The sequence below is a fragment of the Scophthalmus maximus genome, chromosome 8 (assembly GCF_022379125.1).
Source record: "Scophthalmus maximus strain ysfricsl-2021 chromosome 8, ASM2237912v1, whole genome shotgun sequence".
NCBI classification, from domain to species: domain Eukaryota; kingdom Metazoa; phylum Chordata; class Actinopteri; order Pleuronectiformes; family Scophthalmidae; genus Scophthalmus; species Scophthalmus maximus.
In genome coordinates this window covers 7518754-7542282 of record NC_061522.1, presented here as the reverse complement: position 1 = coordinate 7542282, position 23529 = coordinate 7518754, and the positions used below count along the sequence as shown (strand labels likewise).

The window sequence follows — 23529 nt, the reverse complement described above, 5'->3', positions numbered from 1 at the left end:
TCTTGAACCTTCACAGTAGCTCTCTTCTACACAAACATAAGGTCATCTTACTTCATTGTAACAAGATTTTTCATAGCCTGATTCCGTGTTTAACACGAGGCAACAGTTTGTGGTGCTTTAGTGTTTTGTAACTGTGTCACTGAAGAATAAACATGGTTTATCAGTGGGAACAAAATACAGAGCATCAGCTAAGATTGACTCGTACTATCTGTATTGGTCTTACAATTTTTATGGTTAATTTATTAATGTATCACTCTAGTATACATATATTATTTCTTTATAGTCCATTTAGATTACCTGCTTGGCTGCTGGGTTTGCCTCTGACCTTTGGAGTAGAGGGCAACAGCAACTCTAGGCTCTGGGTGGGTGTAGAGGGTGTGGGGGTCTTCTGGTTCTTGTCCAGCAGGGGCTTCACATCCTCTTGGAGGACTCCGGCAGTCGCCAAGGGGGAACCCTCCTTCTTCTCTGCCAGCAGGTTTCCTGCTGCCCTGGCTGCCACCTCTTTGAGCAAGGCAGCGGAGGATGTCATTGACACGAGTGAAAGAAAGGAACTTGCTGAGGCTTGGTGGTCGGTAGCAGCGCTTGCTGTCGACGAGGCTTGGCTCCGCTCACTGACTTTCTTGGAGAGTGCAGCGAGGGTGGAGCTAGCCGACTGTGGGCTAAACGGGGAGTTGAAGGCATCAAAGCGGACCACATCGTCTCCTCGACCACCCCCTCCGAGGGCGGGCGCTGCGGATGAGGCCGAGGTGGAGGAGGAGGAAGAAGTTGTTGAGGAGGCGGCCACGGCATTCTTGTCTTGAAGTACAGCATTAGCTGCCGCTTTTAACTTCTGGATTGCAGAGTCCGGGGACAGGCTGGAGCCGCAGGGCGTGGTGCAGCTGGCCGGCGGCCACTTTTCTGCAACACCTGCCCATACAAACCCACTGCCATTGCTAGGGGTGACAGAGTTAAAGGGATCAAGAGGCTCTTGCTTAATGTTGGTGACCGAGGGTGCCAAGGAGGCTGGTGAGGCTGAGCCGCTGTTGTTGTTGTTATTGGCCAGTTTTCGGGCAAGAGCACTTAACTGGTGGGCATGGTGGGAAGACGGCGAGAGGGTCAATGGTGGGGCTAGACCGATTGGAGGAGACTCCCCTCCAGCGCCTCCCCTGGATGACCGACCCAGCAGCTCCCCAGTGTCAAGTTTCAGCGACCCAGCCTCTAGGAGGCGTCGTAGATTACTGCTGAGGGGTTTTCCCAGGGCACGAGACGCTGCCTCGCCATACAGTGATGATACGACAGAGGAGAGCGTGTCCTGGGCTGAGAATGCACCTCCATCCAGTCCAAGAAGTTCCAAAGAGGCACGATGGACAGGTGTGGGACAACCCAGTGAGCGCTCACCTCCACAGGTATCGTGGTCCGCGGACCCATGTTGTTCATCCGGAGAGGAGCCCCTGGGCAGGAGGAGCTCATCCTGGGTGTCCCCATAGGACGACGACTCTGAGCGTGTGTCAGAAGCATTCCCAAACCAGGCCTCGTCCTCCACAGCATCGCCGTCTGGCCCTCCTTCCTCATTGCTGTCCACATCTGGAAGAGGAGCGAAAACGTATTGAAACAAAGATATCGCCATGTTGATCTGGTGAACATTTAGACTAGACACAATTATTTTTTCACTGAAAACTTCAGTGTTCTGAGCAAGAATGGTAAACATCAAACACTTAGAAAAAAGAGTTAAGTAGAGGGCATAGTCATTGCCTCCGGCTGACTGCAAACAGCTTTTAACAATGGAAATTATTATTTACTATTCACTTTTATTATTTCCCACGCTTGCTCCTCTGATCTTTCAGAGCAATTAGGGATCTGTTCAATGTGGAAAATTAACTGAGGGCTACTGTTTGAACACAATAAACACGTAACACATTTACCTGCCCAAACCCATGTCGCATGAAAGCCATTTGTGTGTGCAAAAATACACTTCAGTGCTCAGCAAGGAAAGTAACTGAAAAGGACTTCCAGCACAAATTCAACCTCTTCCTTATATAATGGCAGCTTTCCTCAAAGCGCATCCAGAATGCTTGAGTAATTTGGATTTTTCTGTCTTTTTTTTAACCATATTTTTCCCACCCTTGGTCTAGAAGGATCTAGTAAAGGGGTTACCATGACAACAGGTCCTTCTGGGAGGCTAGACAGCAAAGATTAGGGTAATGGAGGTTACAGAACTAGATTAATATTCATGAGCCTGCAGATACCACCGGGGAGCCAATAAGGATAGGGTTAAGGTCACCAAGGGTCATTAATATACACTTCATGTATCAATATTCATAAGCAAAACATTACAGCTTGCCAGACAAGGGCGAACAAAGAAAAGTGAATATTCCTGATACATATTAACAAACCTCCATAAGAATATGTCAAAAGCACCAAGTCTGGGCAAAACAAAATGTCAAAACTGACTTTTTTCTTTTCTCCTCTTTGGGTTACTGTACACAACCTCACAGAGCATCTGGTAAAAAGTAGCCGGCAGAGATTTCTTTAAAAAACTAAGCACTCGTACAGTTGCAAGAACATGAGGCTACAGGAGAATTATTTAAAATATCTCAAACACCAACATACGTTTTCACCTTCACGACCATGAAAGGAACCGGGTGGGTCTGCGCTCTGTTTACAGGCAAAGTCAAAATGGTTGCCAGGCAACCCTGCCCAGAAACCTGTCGGGATCATTAAAATTGGCTGACATCCGGCCAGCGTGGTTCTCCGTGGTCCGAAAAGATGACCACAATCACGACCCACCATGACCGCTACTCTCCTGCCGAAACAGATATCAAACAAGGCTAACGCACTTGTCAACATCTTCTCGTGTCAAAACACATATTCATCTTACAGAAAAACTAACACTGGCAGAAAATGTCAGATGCAAAACAGAAAACAATGCAACAGATTATGTCCTTATATTAGCCTTAGTGCTTTCAAAACTGTCTAACTCATGGCTAACTTCATATAGACAAACAAGGCCAGAAGAGCACACACATGACCCTTGTCATTTTTAATACTTTTATAAAGGTACATGAAAAAGCCAAAATATACATGCTCCTTGAAGCCATTTTGCCACCTGAGTAGGGTTAACAGGAATGGAACAGAGGGAGAGGAAAAAAGTGCCAATGAGTCATGCAGGGCAGGGCTTGACCCATTTCCATGTGACATAGGAAAAGCAGCAAGAACTGCTAATGGCTGTAATGTGGTAAGAGAGAAATCGCTAGATTGCTGACCCAAGGTCTCGGCTTTGAGGCTGAATTCTCTTGCTTCCTAGGTTCACTCTAAAACATCAGGGTTAGGTGCAGCACAACGCAACACTACACCACCACAGTGGACTGATGCACTCCACTACCATGGCTTTTTGTGTCACGGGCAAGATGCCCCCGTGGGCGAAATTACATTTTCCAAGGTCATGGTCTCCGGCCCAAGCTCCAGGGGGGCTTCGTCTGAGCTCTGTATGGGATTTCTGCTGCATGCCCACCACACGCATGGGGACAAACATATGCACGTGCAATACATTTCTAAACTCCAAACACACAGCCAAGATTGTGATATAAAGTCCTCCCCCACTGCATTTTTTTCTGACACCCATTCAACTGCTTTGCCTCCGGTATGGTGGCTGGCTCAGCGACAATAACTGCAAGCTGCCCCCCCCCACACACACACACACAACCCCCGAGTGATGGAGGCATGAAGATCCGGGTCGAGGCGGCAAGCGTCTGCCACTGAAAGGGAACCATTTAGCGGTGTAATGGCGGGGATGACTTGCATGTTGAGGCAAACAGCTGCAGGGTGCTCAGCAGTCTGGATCTGTTATCACTCACACACGGGTGATTCAGTGGTGCAGCAGCGGGGGATTTTCTCTCTGTTCCACGGAGATGTATAGTGCCACCAAATTATATACAAAGAGGGAGCCATAACAAGTCAGAGTGCAGGCTGCGGCCGCATTGAGAGGAGGCCAAAGGGGTGTCAACACTTGAGCCTGACCAGACATGTACACAGACTGGCTAAAAATAATTTGATGTAGCACCTCTGTTACTTTGTGTTTGCAAATCTATTTGTTGTGTTAACCTGAAAGAAAAAAAATTGACGGGGAACTCACAGCCTGTAACTACAGCTAAAAACAGTTGGACATTTCAGGTAGTGGACTTGTTCATTGTTTCACCACGCAGTGCTGTCAACAATCTCCATTTGTGAACTTGGCAAGATTATTTTGGACATGGCTTTTCTAGGTCACAGAGGTGTGTGTGTGTGTGTGTGTGTGTGTGTGTGTGTGTGCATGCACATACAAGTCGAGTACAGGAGTCAGCGATATTTCAGCTAACCTTGTCACACAGAATGATTGCTGGTAAAGGGAATAGTGTGATTTAAAGAAGGGAGAGAAGAGCAAGGGACTGGAGTAAAGGTAGGTCAGGAGGTCACCCACCACATGACTTGTGTGAGGCTACTGACTAACATTTTCACACACACACACACACACACACACACACACACACACACACACACACACACACACACACACACACACACACACACACACACACACACACACACACACACACACACACACACACACACACACACACACACACACACACACACACACACACACACACACACACAAAGCTACTCTGTGACTTAGCCAGGCATGAAAATTGGCCTCACTGACCCCAGGCCTGAAGAGGGTAGGGGGGGAGAGGAGATGGGAGGGCTAAGGAAGAGAGGGACAGATAGAGGGATGGCTTAGGGAGGGGTTGATTTGGCTCGGCAGGAAAGAAGAGGAAGCCATTAGCCGATTAAGGCTGGACGGGGTGCATCAATGCTGTGCTGATGTCAAAAAGGAGAGTCATGCCCATGAGCTAATACAGCAATGAGAGAGAGGGAGAGGGAGAAGGAAATAGACAGCGCTAGGGCAGGTCAGGGAATCACTAAAATTGCAAAGATTGCTGACCACAAAGCCATAAAAAAAAAACGAGATAACATTAATAAAGAATTGCCAGAACATGCCAAGACTAAAGCCATCCCATTTACGTCACCAAAATAATTAGCCTCACATCCTTCCTGCTATGACTGGGGAGTGTGTGGTGGTGGTGGTAGTGTGTGTGTTAAGGGGTTGGGTTAAGGAGGCAGGGCGGGGGTGCGGACATAGGAAGGATGAGGGTGAGTATGGATGTAGTGAAGGAGGAACCGTGGCGGTAATTAAGTGTCCGGCTGGACCCCGGCGGAGGTTGCCACGGCCGCGGGCTATGCTAATGAGCGCGCCCGGCGGTCAGGGCTGCCTTATTAGCACTCGCTGGACAATATGGTGGGAGAGACGCCGAACTGGCGGGCTCACGTCTCTGCAAATGACTAACCTCCCGAGGAGTAAGGTAATTCCATTAATTGGGACACACTGGATCAGGGTCGCTTCCCTTCCTTTTCCCATAATCTCTCGCTTGCTTGATCCCTTTCACACCAACATGCTTTCTTTTTGTCTTGCACTTTGTCTCCCTTCATCCCAATCCCTCCTCTCTCCCATCCCCATAGGCAGGAATACAAATATATAAATAAATAAATCATTAAAACACAGATGCTCTAAAATAAACCCATCTGGATGTGTGGGAGCTAGCATACACACATATTTACCCCCTTCCCATGAAATAATGTGCTATCAATCTGTTATGTGCTGTTGTTGTTCCTTTGCATGATAATGGCTACTAAGTTTATCCATCACATTATTTTCATTGGGAAGTTGATGAAACATGACAAGCGACAAGGGAATGGACACGACATGTGTTCGCTGAGTTAAATGTCATACAATGGAGCATGTAACTTGTACACCATGTGGGGAAGTAACACCACTTTTTTCTTTAAAATTAACAAATTTATACTAAGCGTTCATTGAATAAAATGTACTCTAAATAAACTGAAAAACTCACACCTTATTTTTAGCTTAACCATTACGCATCCCTCTAGCTATTATGTTGAAACAATGTCTTGATCGGAGGGTATCCTCAATGTATTGATCAGGGTTCATATTGGACATTCAATCATAATGAAACCTTTAGATTCGACCCCTGTATTTCAACTCCAGTACCTCTGTTATCCTGTCCAACTGGTAGTCTGTGACAAAGACATAAACAGCCCATCTTTTAGTTGAAATCCGAGGTGAGGCGATACTCTCGGCGAGGATCAGGGTTCAGGCAGCAGGGCTATATATAATGGTGGTTGAGTCGTATTGAAATGTAGTGCAAATTACCATCTGTGTATTTTCGGCCTTGGCCTCCGTGGTTTGTGGGTACTTTGGGCAGCATGCCAGAGGTGAAACAGGAAGGAGAAGTGTTCTTGGAAGAGAATGAGACGACTGAGAGCCCCAGACCTCTGAAATTCCTCATTGCAGATGAAGTGCACTTTACCCCCTGGTTTATTTTTCTCTTCCAATTTTAGCATCTCATGTTTTAAAAAAAGAAAGAATCTTGCTCATAACCTCAGATGTGTCATCAAAGCTATGGACCTAAACAGCTTGAGGGATAGAAGAGGTACGTCTATTGCATCTTAACTGCATAAACTGACACATTACTGACTAAATGTAAGTCACGTTATTGTTCTACTGTGAAATGAATCAATCTGAACTTGAAGTTATTGTGCCACTCACGTCTCTGAACATGCTTTGTACAGACCATGTCATCTAGTACATGTGCTTGTATTAGGACATGATGGTTATGTAATGTTTGTAAATGTTATTTAATGTCTGATTGAATTGTATCATTGTATGCAGCAGCCGAACATGGGTGTTACATATATTAACACCCATGTGTTACATATAAGACGTACCTCTTCTTCTCTTTTCCAAAGCATACTTGTTGCAAAGTAGAAGAGTACAGGACTTCCTTTCAGTTGCAGTGAGCTGTGTGGTTCCTGCAGTTGTGATTAATTTTCAAATTTTGCCACATTTTTCAACAGATGAAGTCAACTGCGTACTGCTTAGGCAACATCATGCGGCAAATGTGTGAATCTGGTGCGAGACCATTAAAGCCAAGACTGCCAAACCAGACCCATCCATAAAATAACACGGAGCATCTCACTAAATGTTTTCAAATTATCACCGACCAGGAATACGCAGCTTGGGCGTTGCAACATGGTGGGCTCCATGGAAGATAACCTGCTCTCGATGTACAGTAGATGTAACAGGGCTCATTCTTCAAGGTAATGAAAACACTACAATTTTTATTCTAAGTGTATGCTGATGAACACCTAATTATGAAAATTATATGAATATCACATTCCATTTCTGCCAGTAGATCCCCTTAAATTATACACACAGGACCTTTCAGGTAGCGGTAGAGAATCACTGCCACCAATTTTCAACTGCTACGCCACAAAGAAAACAAAGTAATAACTAATACAACTGAAGGGCATAAGAGTAAACAATGATGTGTACAATGTGCTAGACAGGTAGTCTAGGGTTAGTCTGATCAAATTTAAAAACTGCAATGTGTTTTCTGGTTGTCTATGGACAGGTTTGTAAAAAATATTACATTTTATTGCTCGTTTCATTTAGAAAGCTCAGTGCATAGATCTCAGGGCTACCCATTGCAATAATCTTTAATAATCTGAGCATGACAATTTGAAAAGAAGATCTGTTGTGCACAACTCCTTTTATCACTGAAAGCACTTCTGTGCAAAACCCCTCAACTGAATGAATAAGAAAGCTTGCAAGACCGTTTGACGTTTTGACTCCATTCTGAAACCGTGAATCATAATATATATACGACACAGTGGTCCAAATTGATAGTAATATAATTTTGATCATTCAGAAAAAACAGATTTTCATTCAAAGAGTTTGAGGAAATGACCCCGAAATATATGTTGGGGTCTTTAAAAGCAAGGTTTCAGTAGGAGGTATTATTCCAGCAGCATAAATCTATCCCAGCATTTGAACCTGTTGACCAGTCAAAGAATTTGGTTTTGGAGGGAGTTTCATTGAACCATTTATCTTCCCTAATTTCTATTTCTTTAAGTATTCCTTTTAGGTTATGTGATTTTAGGCTTTTATGTTCTTCATTATTGAACCATTGCTTGTAAACTAAAAAATACAACATACTGTATTATCCTTCTCCTAAATCGAGAAGTCTCCCTCTGTTTTTCTGTCTGTCTGTCTGTCTGTCTGTCTCTATCGATCAACTTCAAACTTGGTGGTATTTCTGAGGACCTTGGGAAGTGCAGTGTCGACTGTGAAGTGTTCTGGATGAGTGGATGTGGAGACCCCAACTCTAACCCCCCATTCAGTGACCTCACCTAATCACTTTGTGATGGGGTAACATCAGAGCGTTGCTTTGTGAGTTTTTAGATAAACCCCATCACCCCCATTAGGATTTGCAGTAACATTTAGAACTGGCAAAAACAGTTACGAGTGTAACTATAAATGTCTTTCTGTTGATTTTCTCCACAACTTCTCCCTTCGATCGACTTCAGACTTGGTGGGTGTTTTGCTGAGGACCCAAGGAGGTGCAGTGTGTGAAGTTTTGTTGGATGAGTGGTTGTCCAGGCCCTCTTTTTTATTTAAAATGCACTTGCTGTGCTTGTTTATAAATAGAACCCATAGCCACTATCAGGCTAGTTTTTTGTAACAATGCCTCATATTGAGAAGCTCATTTTCTACAGCACTATATTACAAGTTTCTTTAAATGACAAAGTTACACTATAGACCATGAAATATGACAAAGCATTTCTCCAGCTAATGCACGTCATGCACATCCTCTATCAGTATATATGCAAATAGCAAACTATTTAATAAGTAAATGTGAGAAAGTTCTCCTTCGAATAAGACCGGTGAAATTTTAAAACAATTGGTTTTCGGAAATGTCCAGTAATGCTAGAAAAAGGTTATAGAAAAAAAATTTCATAGGCTCATTGATAAATGATTGCCAGTATGATGTCTAAACACTTGACATCACAGAACAATTTTGATTCAGTGAAAAGAGCTGTTCAGATTCATAAGGACTTCACTCAATATGTTGACAAATTAGCTGTTTGTTTCCAGCCAAGTTGAGTTTGCAGGGCGCAGGCAGTAATTTACAATAAAAGCCAAAGGTGTAAGTTCTCAAATGACTTATATTTATCGTGGTTCTATTTGGCTCGGAGACTTTGCAAACGCTCAGGTTTTAGGGGACTGTATTCAAACAATGCTTCGGTTTTAGAAAGCATCTATAGAGGACTTCTTAGGTTTTGATAAGTGAAAAAAACCAACATCAAAAGACTATTGTAAAAATATTGTTTAAAACGAGATAAAAAATTTTGTCAAGATCACTTCTGGCAGACAACGACACAACAGCACAAAGGTAACATGATGTTGTTTAAAGCAAACCAAAAGAAAGTGACTGGTATCTTGAAGAAAAATTGCGTATTTCTGTGCAAAAAAATGTGTAGGATAGGCCAAGTTGTTTTCTTGAAGACATTATAGTGCAGAAAAGTTACATATTTTACATTTAAACCAACACTAACTCCCCAGGTATTTGCTTTACAACAGAGAAATTCTCATGAATACAGCTCAGATTACCATTTAAGGTGGCTTTAAAAGTTACTAATCATAAGGCACTCGAAATACTCAAAACCTCATTCAACCAAGACATGGACGTTGCGCTAGCATTCTCAAAAAGACAGGGTACATTCTTTAAAACAAGCGCACAAAAAGAACAGGCCATCACCCTGCTGCGTAGTTTTCTAGCATTCTGAAGCTCCTCACAGAGGTGATTGTGTGGCTGTGGAAGAGAAGTGTGAGAGAGAGAGAGAGAGAGAGAGAGAGAGAGAGAGAGAGAGAGAGGGAGGGTGGAAGGTGGGAGTGGGTGTAGTGTCCATGTATTGTTTGTAAATTACCCTACTGGCAAAAGGGACACTTGGTTCTATAGCAGCCAGTCCACCCAGGGATACAAAGCAAGGTCCAGTGGGAGGGAGGGGGGAGAGTGAGAGGTAATTCTATATGTGCATGTATGTGAATAAGGGGACAGTGTGTTAGAGCGATGGAGGCAGTGTCTGTTAGAGACGCTCAGAAAGGACAGCAGGGGAGAATGAGCCGAGGAGCGAGGACGAGGAAAGCGGGAGGGAATCTTGCGAATTGAGGAGGAGGAGAAGGGGGGGCTTGGGTACCTTTTTATGGTGGTATTGGTTTGACGGCTGTTTGGCAGAGGCACCCAAGGCAGTGCCTGCTTGGATTTTAGCCTGTCACTTAGGACAGGGACACTAATCAGGATTGGTCCCGGTCCCTACCTCGGGAAAGGGGGAGCACTTTCAGGCCATTATAAAAAAAAAAGGAAAAAGATGGAGCAAGAGACGGAGAAGAATTGCTCTGGCACAGCAGGAAATGCTAACCGCTAACCTCATTTACATGCAGGTCCAGGGAGAATGGGGGGAGAGCTTATTCCGTTTCCAATCTCCATGTTAAATGCTGGCCAGGGCAGCTGATGGGAATGAGAGGCATTGTTCGCCCCATGCTGCTCTTCCCCTTGCTGTTTTATCAATACCTGCCTCGCTTTCTTCAAGCTTTAAAAAGAGACATTCCCTCAGTAATTTCAATCTCGACCCGAAATCCATATGAACCTGACATCCGATGTATGCGGCTGTTTACTTTGTGCAGACAGTGGTTTGCATCCAACCCTAAAAGGTCTATTTGTTCTGCCATAACCAGGTTGTGACCTGAGGCTGCCGCATTCAAAGCCATCCTTCACCCACAGAGTCTGTTCTGTGGCATAATGATTGCTATGACAACCATCACTTAAAGCCACGGGTAGGTGGAGGAGAGGTGTCAGCTTCTCGTCTACTCTTCTGATGATCTCATTTCTGGCTGGCAGGTACAACAAGGTCAAACCACTGAAACTGGAAAAGTGGCTGCTTGCAACATGCAAATGACAAAACTGAGTTTCCAAACAATTACACTGCCCTGTCCAAATCGACATGGGGCTAAGCTCTGAAAACCAAAAGGTGGGGGATGGGGGAAAAAAAATCAGGGGAGTCAGAGAATGAGATGTAGAGGGAGGGACGGCTGTCTTTGGCCAGCTATGGGCACAAAGTCTGGCTGTGCGTGCCAAATGAGGTTTTTAAACGTTTTTTTCTGGGAGGATTTGTGCTAATCTAGAAAACCTTCTGGAGGAAGTGCAAATACATCTGCCGCTGACCACTCCTCTATAGAGTATAAGGGATTAATGACATGGCTATCTGAACCAATATGGCCCCCATTCAAAACACTCGCGGGGAGTGGGAACATACAGGCAATAATGAGCCGAGCCTTCTGATTCAGTTCTTTTTTTAGAGTAGCTCGCCTCCTACGTCCATTCATTTGCGATGCTACTATGGTTAATTTGTCCAGCTTCATTTGTTTGTACTTATGGTTGTGGTTCTGACAGGTAACAGAGGCAACATGGCAACAATATCCAGTAATTAGGTAATCTCATTAGTATCACAAGGGCAAAAGCAAGTGGCCAAATAACCAATTACCCTTGGTAAACAATGAAAGGACGAAAACCTGAGTAATATTGTTCTTAATGATATGACCACGACCAAATGGGGAGGCTTCCTGTATTAGTTAAGACGTTCACCTGCATTTTCAGAAACATAAATAACCTCACACCACACTGACAATGGCTTTCTCAGAGATGACATCACATCAATGATTTTAACTTCGCTGGATTTTTGTCCCGCAGCCAAACACTTCCACTCTCCTTTTAGAGGTGATATATTGTTTCCCTAGAGAGCTGTCACTGCCTTATGGTCCTGCTATCCCGTGTCCGTAACAGCCCCCCTCCTTCTCTTTACTTTAATCTCCCTATAAAACTGATCCAACGTCGCAGAAATCCTGCAGACACACAGCTGTTAGCCTGGCTAGTTAAAGACATTAGCCTGTCCCTTGCTCTTGACCGCCTAAATGTGCAATGTGGAAAGACTTCCACACCAAAATGGAGAGAGGGGTTAGCCTGGCTAGTGCACTAAAGGCTAACTAGAGCCAGGCTTTCCTTGAGAGACAGAGTCTATGTGCATGTGCAAGAGGCCTCCTGCCCTCCTCTACCCACACAGGAAGTGAGGTCATCTCATAGCACTGTGCCGTGCAGAGAGCATTCAGTGAGGGCGACAAAGATCAACGTGTTGGCCAATAGCCATTTTAAGCCCCCGAGCGAAAAATACATACACTGTGAATAGCCATATTTCATTATATAATATCATAAAGTAATATATTTATAAGGACAGTTTAAAAAACAAAAACAATAACCAAAGCAGAATCCACAGCAAAAAGAAATAAAATCTAATCAGATTCCAGCCAAACTTCCCAATTTCAGATAAACATGTACCACATGCTCCAAAATGTCTTCACAGCTCACAGGCAAACCTCTTTCTTCTAATTCAATTGAAAGTTCTTTATCTCTCCACAATGTAATTTTAGTGTCTTTCTAGGAGTGAAACGTGAGATAGAGTCCAGCAATAAATCACATCCCTGTTTAGAGCGGGCGTCTGGCACGACTGGCCGGCTTCAGCTCCCCAGACCACCACCGCCGCCTCCACCGCCTCCTCCTCCTCCTCTCCTCTCATGCTCTCCATCCCTCATGCCTGTTAAAGGCTTGTCCTGCAGGGCCTGGATGCACTTGTGTGGTACAACAACAGAGAAACCGCCCAAAGCTCTTAACAGCTCTTCCTCTCCACTTCCTCCCGCCCTCCATCTCCACTGCTTCCACCACCAGCTCCTCTCTCCCTCTCCACTCTGCTCTGCTCTGTCTTTCCCAGCTGCACCGGCGAGCTGTTCTGTATGAACTGCTGCCAGCTGAAAGCCTGCTACTCCTGTGAGATTGCTATTACTCAGTGCAAGCAGGGCTCTGTGTAGCCAAAGGGCTGCTCTCCGAGCTGTAGATCTCCATGTTGTGACTTGTCAACACGGGAAAAATCGTTACCAAGGCTGAGGCACTTCCATTCCACACAGAGAGGGTTCTGATTGAGACCAGGCAGACAGGCAGGTACAGTACTGGAGGTATTAGGACAACTGCTGTTAGCTGACTTGGTGCTGCAGAGGATTCTCGGCTTATGGAAGGCACTTTGAAATTATTAGATAAACACACATCTGAAGGGGGAAAAAAACATCATATTCACAGTGAATTTCCACTGCAGTTATTGATATTAAATTAAGCGATTAGTAATCAGATGCTGAACAAGATGAATCAGATATTTTCATCTTTGAGTCATCCTTTTTTAATTTGACCTTTTTAACGTTGCAATTTGAACTAAACTTAAGTGTAGAGAACCAGAATAAATTTTTAAAGATCCCAGCAGACAACTAATAAATCGAAGACTGTCGGAGAAAGTATTTAAAATGAAAGTATTTGGAGTATGTAGTAATGCAGGACTGCGCCATGAAAGTTTATGCACAGGCACTGACAACACCAGTGGTAGTATTCAAACAGATTACACAATACAATGTAGTATTCATAGTGTATACATACAGCATATTTGCTTCTTTATCATTCATTAAATAACTCAAATGAGCTAACATTTTTAGTACCACTGTTTACTGGCTAAAGATGTATGTCTACACAAAAACTGTAGAAAATTGACTTAATTTTGAGTAAAATCAGGTAAAGGATAATAAAAGAAGTAAACTGCACCTGGAATCTTAGCATTAAGTCCCAATTTTTGTTCTGTGAGTCTCTGAACAACAGTCACATTTCAGCTGGTTTTTCGGGAAGCGTTCAAGTTCAATACGTGTCCCATAGCGAAATAAAATCTTTGACACTGAATGTCAAGCTCCCGTTGTAAATAATTCTTATAGCATAATGTTTTAGAACAATCAAATCCCAATATTAAAGGTGGGCAAAAGTGAAAGAATATTTGAAATAAAGATGCTTTGTCACGTTTTGGTTGTTATGCCATATGTACTTGTCACCTGGACAAGTTAAGTCATAAACCTTTTTTTTTTTTAAATGTCTTCAAATTAGGTGCGACCCGTTCCTGGTCATAACCCACCATTGAGGTCACAAAGGTCCGGACGTTGTTTTCCCCAGGTGGATAAATAACTGCCTAAAATAACCTGTTGGTGCTGCAAAGATATTGTACGACACCAAGATCACAAACTTCCTCATCTGATCAGCATTTTAGAGCATTTCCACTGTTTCAAGCTTATTTTTACCTCATTACTTTTGATTTGAAAAACCTGGCAAGTGACACTGACAAGCCCGGTTTAGTTAGCAGTCATCAATCAACTGAAGAACAATGCTGTCCTTTGCACTTTTGAATTTGTTTTGCATGTGCAAAGACAAAGGGAGCACTAATCCCCTTCTCAGAGCGTGATGAACTGAAAATTATGTACAAAACAATGTGGTAAAAAGTACCAACCCCGCAAACAATACCAATTGTGCATCCTCGCCATCACAGTCCTGACAAATACAAGCGCCTCACTTTGCTGATCTGTCAATTATGAAACATGAAGTTTGTCAGTGAAGAGAACTTCCCACGTCAACGCGTCATTCCCAATGCTAGTTTAAGGACTTGTGAGGAAGCCTTGTGATTATACGGCCTCTGAACTGTTGGACAGACAAAACTGGCCAGATGTAGATGTGACAACAAGTGAAATTTGCCTGCATAAAAGCATCTTCACTGATATTCAGTTCATCAAAAAATCTCCAGCATTCGCCTGCTTCTACAGAGACATTATAAGGTACTACATTAAACAGATGGGAGCACAAATTTAAATGAATTATTCAGTGGTGATGTGAAAGAAGTTGTTTTGAGAACATACTCATTCAACATGTCATTCTTAGGTAAGATACAGACCCACAATGGACAGACTCTCAAAATATAACTTTTGTATGTGTGAAGCCTGAAACCTATTGTGCCTTGCCAATCGTATTAAGCATCATATAAGGTCAACATTTGTTTATAAGTATTGTTCTACAGCCTGAGGGTTAGCTACTTCTGGCCCATTAAATCTTGCCCAACTAACTGTTTATTCACACCAGTCTCAGTGTTTTCGGTCAAACACAAAAGGCGGAGTCCAGTCTGTCCGCTGAATACGAATGTTCACTCGAAGCTGGTTTCCATGCTCTTTGTGACAGTGTAGTATGAGTGAGGTATTCACCACCTTTCCCCTGCCCTTTAATTCATTTCTAAGTTAAAACCTGTGTATCATTATTCGCTTGAGCTCCACTCGCCCGACACTGCCAGAGCACCCAAGCCACATCAACTTGAAGTGGGGGACGTGGCGCGGCGGTGAGGTGGGGGATTCTTGGCAGAAATTCCCCACAAATTTTATGCCAAGAGCGAAATTGAAACCTCCTCTCATTTTCCTTTCCCCTTCATCCAATGTTTTCAAGCCCCAGTCCCACCAAGGTCATTATAATCATAGCAAGTGGAAGGGAGCCAGTGACCCGCCATTACAGTAAGGTAGAGAGCCACCCAGTCAGTCAGCTATTGGCTGATGAAGGAGAGCGGATTTCTGTCTAGAAATGTTTTAAATCTCTCCACTTCAAATGTAGACAGCCAGGGGAGGAGGGAGCAAAATACAAGAACTCCTCCCAATACATTTATGGTTGTGCTCTTTGTGATATGAACTCAGTCTTTATTTTTAATATAAACATACTCAATGTGAGGTTTACGCATCCATTTACATCTACAAGATTTGAGGCACAGATCCTGACTTGTTGCGATGGGGTGATTTTGTCTATTGCGACTGACCTAATGTCATTTTTAAGTCACAGTCACAAACAAAAACTCAAACTTATGAACATTCCTAACAACCCTAACTTTTAATAGTGAGTATTAAGGCAAAAGAATAACACAAACAATAACTCACTGCAAGGTCATGAAGAATGGCAGTTTTCATTGTGGCGCAAAAGGTCATGTTTACTTGTCAAAGTGAAGGCGCCATACTGTACTGTGACCTCCATCGCCAGCTTACACACACACACACACACACACACACACACACACACACACACACACACACACACACACACACACACACACACACACACACACACACACACACACACACACACACACACACACACACACACACACACACACACACACACACACACACACACACACACACACGTGTTACGTGGTCACATTCACGTGCGTGCCGTGGCACACACACTTAAAGAATAGTCTCCTTTCACAAGCTGTTCCACAGACAATAGGACAGTTCGCACTGGGCTACACAACCATATATCTGGGTCCGTGCTAAGATAAAGCACCTCCCGTATTAAAGCCAGTGTATTAGCTTGCCCTTTTTCACCACAGATGAAGAGATTTGAAGCTCGATATTGTGCTTGTTGGCTGGCACACCACCAGGGTGTTGTTGGCTGAATAATGAAAACACACAGACTGACAGCGAATGGCATGAGGTGATACTTCCATTCTTGAGTGGGAAGATCCAAAACAAAGCGCAAAAAGCTTCTGACAAGTTCATCCTTTTTTTTTTGACAGTTTGTTGACTGAGGAGGAAACAACTACTAAATCAGGAGAAAAAAAAGGCTTTCATTTAAAAACACAGGAACACATGCACATCAGTGCTCCAGTGTGCATACACATGAGTACATGATTTCAGATACGAGGGTGAAGAGTATTTTGGTTGCACACCATTTACGAAGCGGTTTAATTGAAAGGCTGACACGGGCTTACTTTGGTTTTCATGTCCAAAAGAAAGGAAAACATTGGACATCATGTTTGACTTCTCCAGACCGTATAATAATGACGCTGCACCAAATACGGCTATCACCCCTCAACCGTCCATCTTTAGAAAGTTATCCAAAGTCAGAAAGCTTTAGCAACCACAACCATATGCACTATCATTGTCTGATCTTTACACTTTAATACTAATGGAGAGAGAAAAAAATCCAAGTATGCCCTTTAATATTTTAGTCATTATGCACAGCTAGTCTTTTAAAAGAAAATCCTAGTTGTACGATTCATCTCCAGGGTACATTTGGAGGTAGTAATGGATAATCAATTGGTCAACTAGGTGCTAAAATTTGTTGACCTGTTACACAAAAAAATATATTCAGTTAGAATTTTGCTATATTTTGAGACTACACTCATATCACAAAAATATAGAATCTACTGATATACATGTACATGTACAGGGTGACTTGACTTATTAGATGGATAAGGATAGAGGACAACTTATCAAAGTATCTGTGGGACATATTGGACAACAAACTATGACATAATCTAATAATATACAAGTGTGCAGAGATGCTGGGAACAGTTTTTAAGAGTGAATCTCAACCAAAGAAGATGAACGGCACTAATGAAAGAAAGGAAACTTAGTTGTTTCTAGTACTGAAATTAAATGATTTTCACTGCACACTAAATGCACTTAACGCACCGATTTTGGCAAATGATGTGGAAAACGCACTCGATGAACGAGCGTACCTAAAAGAAGCCCCCTTTGTGTGGAGTAGTAGTCAAATGTTTATATTCGGCGATGTTTTCATGACCCTGCTCTGTGCAGTGCAACCATGTGGCTTACATATTCTTTATGCAGCATATCAGTGAGAGCTCACTGTCCAAACATCGCCCCTGCCAGCCACACACACACACACACACACACACACACACACACACACACACACACACACACACACACACACACACACACACACACACACACACACACACACACACACACACACACACACACTGCACCTACTGTCACCCAGTCTCCACCTCTATGCCTCCCAGCCAACCGCTGCAATTTCCCAAGTTCAATCCTAGGTCAAACACCTAAGCAGTAGTTTAGTGAGTATTACAACAACAACAAAAAGTGGCATTATGTGTATATTGAGCCAAGCTACAGGAATCGGTGATGCGCATTTGATTTAATGTGTCAGAAATGTCAAACTGATGACAGGTGCCTTTGCATGTTTCATTCCTCAAACCCCTCGGACGTTGAAACGAAACCAGACGTCAGTAAACTGAGTGAAACAAAGCACTCGGTGTACTGCTCTGAACTAATTCTGAGCGGCTGGCGTGGTCTGACATTTAGGAAAATGAAGAAGACAGTGGCATGAGATCAATGTATCAAGCCCTCATCGATCCCACGATGAATCAGTCCAATTGTTCATTACACTTTGCATACCAGTGGGACGAGCTGAGCTGCATGTGTTGAGGCAGAAATGACCAAGAGTGAGAGAGAGAGAGAGAGAGAGAGAGAGAGAGGAAGAAAAGAAGTCACTCTTGGATATTTCCTTTGAATAACCGTTGTCATTGCCCACAAGCACATACGCGATCCTCTAGCGGCCGGAGTGTGCAACTGCAGCGTTTCTTTATCTGGACTGATAAATGGCACAATACGAAACCAGCGAGATACGGAGGGTCAGATGTAAGAAGAGGTGGACCGACCTCCCACTGAAATGAACAGCGTGGACATAATAACTCGCTTTCTGCTTTGCACACAACGTTAGAAGAGCACATTTTCCGTTTCCCCTTTTTTTTCTTCCATAACCGCGTTATTGATCGTAGTCTGTCTGCAATGAATGGCTGCGAAGGGACGGGGGGGGGGGGGGAGAACCCTGAACTTCAGGTGACCGACCATGGCTCTCTCTCTCTCACAGCCTGCAAACTGGGAGGGGTAGAAAAAAAACACATCGGCTCGGGGGGGGGGAAGAAGAAGAAGAAGAAGAAGAAGAAAAGACAAACAACTCTCCACACTTTTTTTTTTTTTTTTAAGTCGACGACAAACGAGCGCCAGCGAATTGTGGGTTCGTGATCTGTCGGGCAGCGAAACTACGGAGGGGAAAGTTGGACATTTCGGATCGCCGGAGGAAATGGAAGTTGAGCGCCGAGCGCGGCTCGATAGCGCCGATGCTAACGAGGAGCAGTCGGGGCTCGGGGGGGGGGTGGGGGGGGGGGGGGGGGCAGACCACTGGCTCGTCTGATCCGACTGACCCTTCATTTTTATTGCGGCCAGACTCCCAGATCCTCCCCTTTCCAACCGAGCAGCGACCGAGCGAGAGGCGAGAGGCGACCCCCCCCCCCCCCCCCCAACCCCAACCCCCCCCACGCCGAGAAAAGAAAAAAAAAGCCGAAAAAAAAAAGAGCCCCCGCTCGACCGTTATCCCTCGCACGCACACGCCGCCGACACATATGCCACAAACTGACCGCAGCCGGACCTGCGATCGATCCCGCTCGTGATAAAAAGACACGTCTCGTTTTTAATCCGCGCGCCGCCAAAGCGAACGTTGCCCATCGCCAACAACATGGCTGCCTCGCTCGGACCTGGGAGAGAGGGGGGAAAAAGAGGGGAGACATAACCTACAGCCGAGTCTTTTGTCCGTTTCACCTCTTTAACCCGAAACTACTGCGCAAAAACACACACACACACACGGAAGAGCCGCGAGGGGGGAAGAAAATGGCTCAAATCGAGCGAGCGACTTACGTGAAGGCAGGCGCTTGGGTTGCTCCTGCTTCCTCCTTGGCATTTTCCCCCGGTTTTAATCACATTCTCGTCCTTGTTTGGGGATAAGAAGAAAAAACGGTTGTTCCCATTGAGACCGGAGGCGCCAGTGATGGCAGGCGCTCGGTCGTGCACCTGGCTCTGCTCGCTTTAAAGAGTGTTGTTGGGGGGGACCGCGAACACAGGCGGCGGCGGCGGAGGAGGCGCCGCTGTTGTTGTTGCCGTGTCTTGACTGTGGCTGCTCTCGGTGCAAGTGTGTCTGCGAGCCCCTAACTAACACTAATGCAGGGATCAAAGGGCAGCAACAGCAGAGCACACGCGCGCCCGGGCGCGCACACACACACACACACACACTCACTCACCCTCACACACGCACACACACAGTCACACGCTCTCTCTCTCTCTCTCTCTCTCTCTCTCTCTCACACACACACCCGCGCGCACACGCACACACACACACACACTCCAACACACTATTGCGTGCACGCGCACATTGGAGGAGCTCGCCCCCGAGAGCAGCGTACGGACAAGGTGCCCCCGAGCTCCCAGGGTCCGCCGCTGAAGAGGGAATGTAATTTCGAAAAGAGAAAAAGACAAATGAAAAATTTTAACGACAGTGTGATCTAGAGATCATGCTGATGGAGTCGAATTACACGAACGCATTCCATTAAATTTACTCCCCCCCCCCCCCAAAAAAAAAGAGGAGAAAATAACTGAATGACGATCGTAATTTATGCGAATGATGCACACGTGAACGAACAACTCAGTGTTTTGACCGCTGTGAAATGTATTAAAGCAGAGGGAATGGAAAACATGAAATGAGCTTGATTTAGCAAGACAGACCATTCGACCCCATAGACACATATTTAGTTTTTTAAATCTAAAAAAGAATTATCCCAACAGCTGCATAGTGGCATTTAAAAGCTGAAAATACATATACATGTAAATGTGACTTAGTTTATAACGAAATTTTGCAAGAACATAAATTCAACATATACTGCTATTTCCCCCTTTTTTTCAACTATTTTGATAACAGAACTTTGTAGTATAATTTTATCATCCAGGATCTTTGAATATTGTGTGCGTGTGTGTGTGTATATATATATATATGGATTATGGATAATATAGAACGCCTTTTTCATCACCACATATGTTTGATACAGTATACTTATTTGGGTTTTATTTTCATCACCATCACCTCCTACCACCTTTTTCGCATGCACGGCTTTGTTCGTATCAAGACACTGATTTAAAAAGTGCCTGCTGAGTTATACCTATTTGTCTATTAAAAGAACAGAAAAGAAAAAGTACATCGTGTGGGAACCAGTATCAGTTGGGGGTAATCACAGGTGTCAGTGTCAGACAAAATGTCCAGCAACTATCCAACCCAATGTAGTCATCTCCTCATCAAAAGTTGAGAGACCAGAACTGGCTTCTCAGCTGGGTGTTGGGGCTTTTTTCACAGCGCAGGCTGTCCCCCACTCCCTGCTGTTGGACTCCTCCAGGCTGCGTTCTGTTGGCCTGCCGCGTTCTTTCACACCTCGGCCGTGTGTGAGGAGAGCTGTGTCTTCATCCCTCCATCCTTCCGGCCTCCAGTCCTCCTCCTCCTGCCACGCCATCCACCCACCCCCAGCGGAGGCGCAGGAGGCTCGTTACCGTGGCAATTAGTGAAAAGCCCAAATTAGCGCTCTTGGCTGTCCACAGGTGACAAAGACGCTTTGCATTTCTGCTAATTAGGAAACAGAACAACATGATTAAATGGGACCTATCTGGAGGAGAGTGGACAAACATGTTCCACAAATAGAAAAGGGTTATATATCATTGCATCGCCTGCATGAAATGATTAAGACAGCCCATTAGGTTTTTCATTTGAGGGGAGGATAATGTTGGCTTGTGAATATTACAGTGGTGTGCATTATAATATTAAATGGACCTGTGTGAGTGTGCTTGGGTGTTTGTGTGTAGACGGCTGTGTTTCTTCCCTGCACCTGCATACGGACATTCTGAGAGCTAAATATTTAAGAGTGTGTCCGACATGCATCCATATGTTTGTGATTCTATGCCAGTGCACAGATAAACTGGAAATAAATTGTCAGGTCTGTTTGTACAGCTCGATGAAATCACAGATAAATGTATTTGTTCTTTGGGTTTCTAGATCTGTTAGATGGTTATACTGTGCTTACAAATTTTAATTTAACAACCAAAGCGGTGCTGAAATTTTATGCTGCATGATTTAATCAGCGCTAAATCTTCCATTCTTTGCTTTTTACACCACATTAGTAGTAATCAATGACAGTAAACTTCATGTATTATCAAACTCAATTTAACCAGCTAACTTACTTCCAAAACATAAATCATCAGAAATATAAAACCTCTACATTCAGAGTCGCAGTCTTGTAACTGTAAATAAGCTATAATCTATAGCAAAGTATTTCTCTTGGTGGTGTTTTTGTCCCCTGTTGAGTTTGATCACCACGGGGAGGTCACAGCCTGTTCCCTGACCCCAACAATGCCAGGCAGCTGAGGTAATGCTGGCAACAGGGCAGCCTGCTGATAGTAGCCATGGCAACACTGACATGACCTAGCTCAGGGTTGAACCTAAAGGTCATTCATCATTGCCCCAGGGATGCTAGCTCCAGCTATAATACCAATGACAGCTCTCAAATTTCCCAGCTAGAACATACAGTAATGCAAAAAGAGCTTTCACTGAACAGCCCACAGATAACACCACGATTAGTGCCGCGCATTTGCGACTGCTGTTCTCACTTAGCCACTATGTAGAAAATACACAAGATCAATTAAAATTGTTTTGTTTCGCTTCCCAATAACTGCTGCAGGTCCCCTGCTTTGAAAACAGCTCATATTGTCAGTGGGCATTATTACTACTTATTAAAATGGTTCCCTGTAGTGGCACAACTGTTACCGTGGGGCTAAATGAGTTTCAGGTGCTTCAGTGGAGAATGGAGCAGACTGCAGAGAAATGAGCTAACTTGCTGATGTGCCTTGGGGGCAAACTGAACATCCTCCAGTTTCTTTTCACTTTCTCTGTCTCTTATGCTCCATCTTCCTCTACCCTCTCAGGCCTTGTCCTGCGCAGGCAGGGCTGGTTGGACTAACGTTAGGCTCGGCCAGTCAGATGTTGCCCCGGGGTAAACAGAAACATCTGTCCTCTGCCCAGCCGTGACTGTCGCTGAGTGATAAATCCTGGGGTGGCGTGTGCCAGCGCTGTCCGGCGTGCCACCTGTCCCCCTCCTACACAATATCCCCAACCCCACCCCTATACACACACTTCACCCTATTTGCACTCGTCCGCCTTCATCCTGACAGTGTGACAGAAGCAGGTGGTTCACTCCCCTTTTGCCCTCTGGCCTTCAATGTGCTCGTCCTCGGTTGGCACATTTATGCAGGGAGCGAGAAGGTTTGTCGCCTCTAGCAAATACCAATGGAGAGATCCCTGTACCAGGTTATTCAGTGACGGTCCTAGGGAACTCAAAAGCTTACAGCAGTCATTTCCTTTAATCAGACATAAAGTCCGCAGATCAGATAAACTAAGTTTCACAGAGGTCAACAAAATGCTCAGTGGGAGAAAAAAAAAAAACCATCAGAAAGAGCAGGAAAGTTTAGAGGATGTGACTTAAATGACAATGATTTTAACTTGTTTAAGGATTTTCCCTGTCGCTTTGGCAAATGCAGCTGTCAGAGACAGGCATGCACACAGTCTTACTGTATTCACTCATACCCTCTTTCTGCCATGCCCTACTCCCCTGCTACCGCTTCCTCTCTCTGCTCTACTACTTTTACTAGTGACAGAGGCAGGTGGCCAACTTCCTGCCCTCTGACCTTCAACAGTTACCCGCAGTACGGAGACAGTGCAAACACACACAAAGCCACACACATGCACAGAGGAGGAGCCTAGGTTGCCCAGGGTGAACTGGGGCAGAGGTCTTGCAAAAGGCCCTGGAGGGAAGTGAAGGTCCTTAGACTGAGGGACAAGAGTTATTTTAGCTTGCAGTGCCAAACCTGACAGGCTGAATGATCATCAGAGCAGTGCCAACACAGCACATCAGAGAAAAAGAGAGACTTACAATTTAAACTTAGTTTGAGCCCTG

The 23529-nt window shown here is 44.5% G+C and overlaps 1 protein-coding gene across 1 annotated transcript in view; it reads right to left on the bottom strand.

Moving 5' to 3' along the window:
• Nucleotides 1-19764, bottom strand: part of znf827 (zinc finger protein 827) — a 61361-nt gene extending 41597 nt beyond the window's left edge. Inside the window, exons 1-2 of the mRNA XM_035636205.2 lie at nt 19403-19764; nt 298-1563 (exon numbers count right to left, since the gene is read on the bottom strand). Of these exons, the coding sequence (XP_035492098.2) occupies nt 298-1563; nt 19403-19445 (1309 nt within the window). The 5' untranslated portion in view covers nt 19446-19764. The remainder of the gene's footprint in view (nt 1-297; nt 1564-19402) is intronic.
• Nucleotides 19765-23529: the final 3765 nt, after the last annotated feature.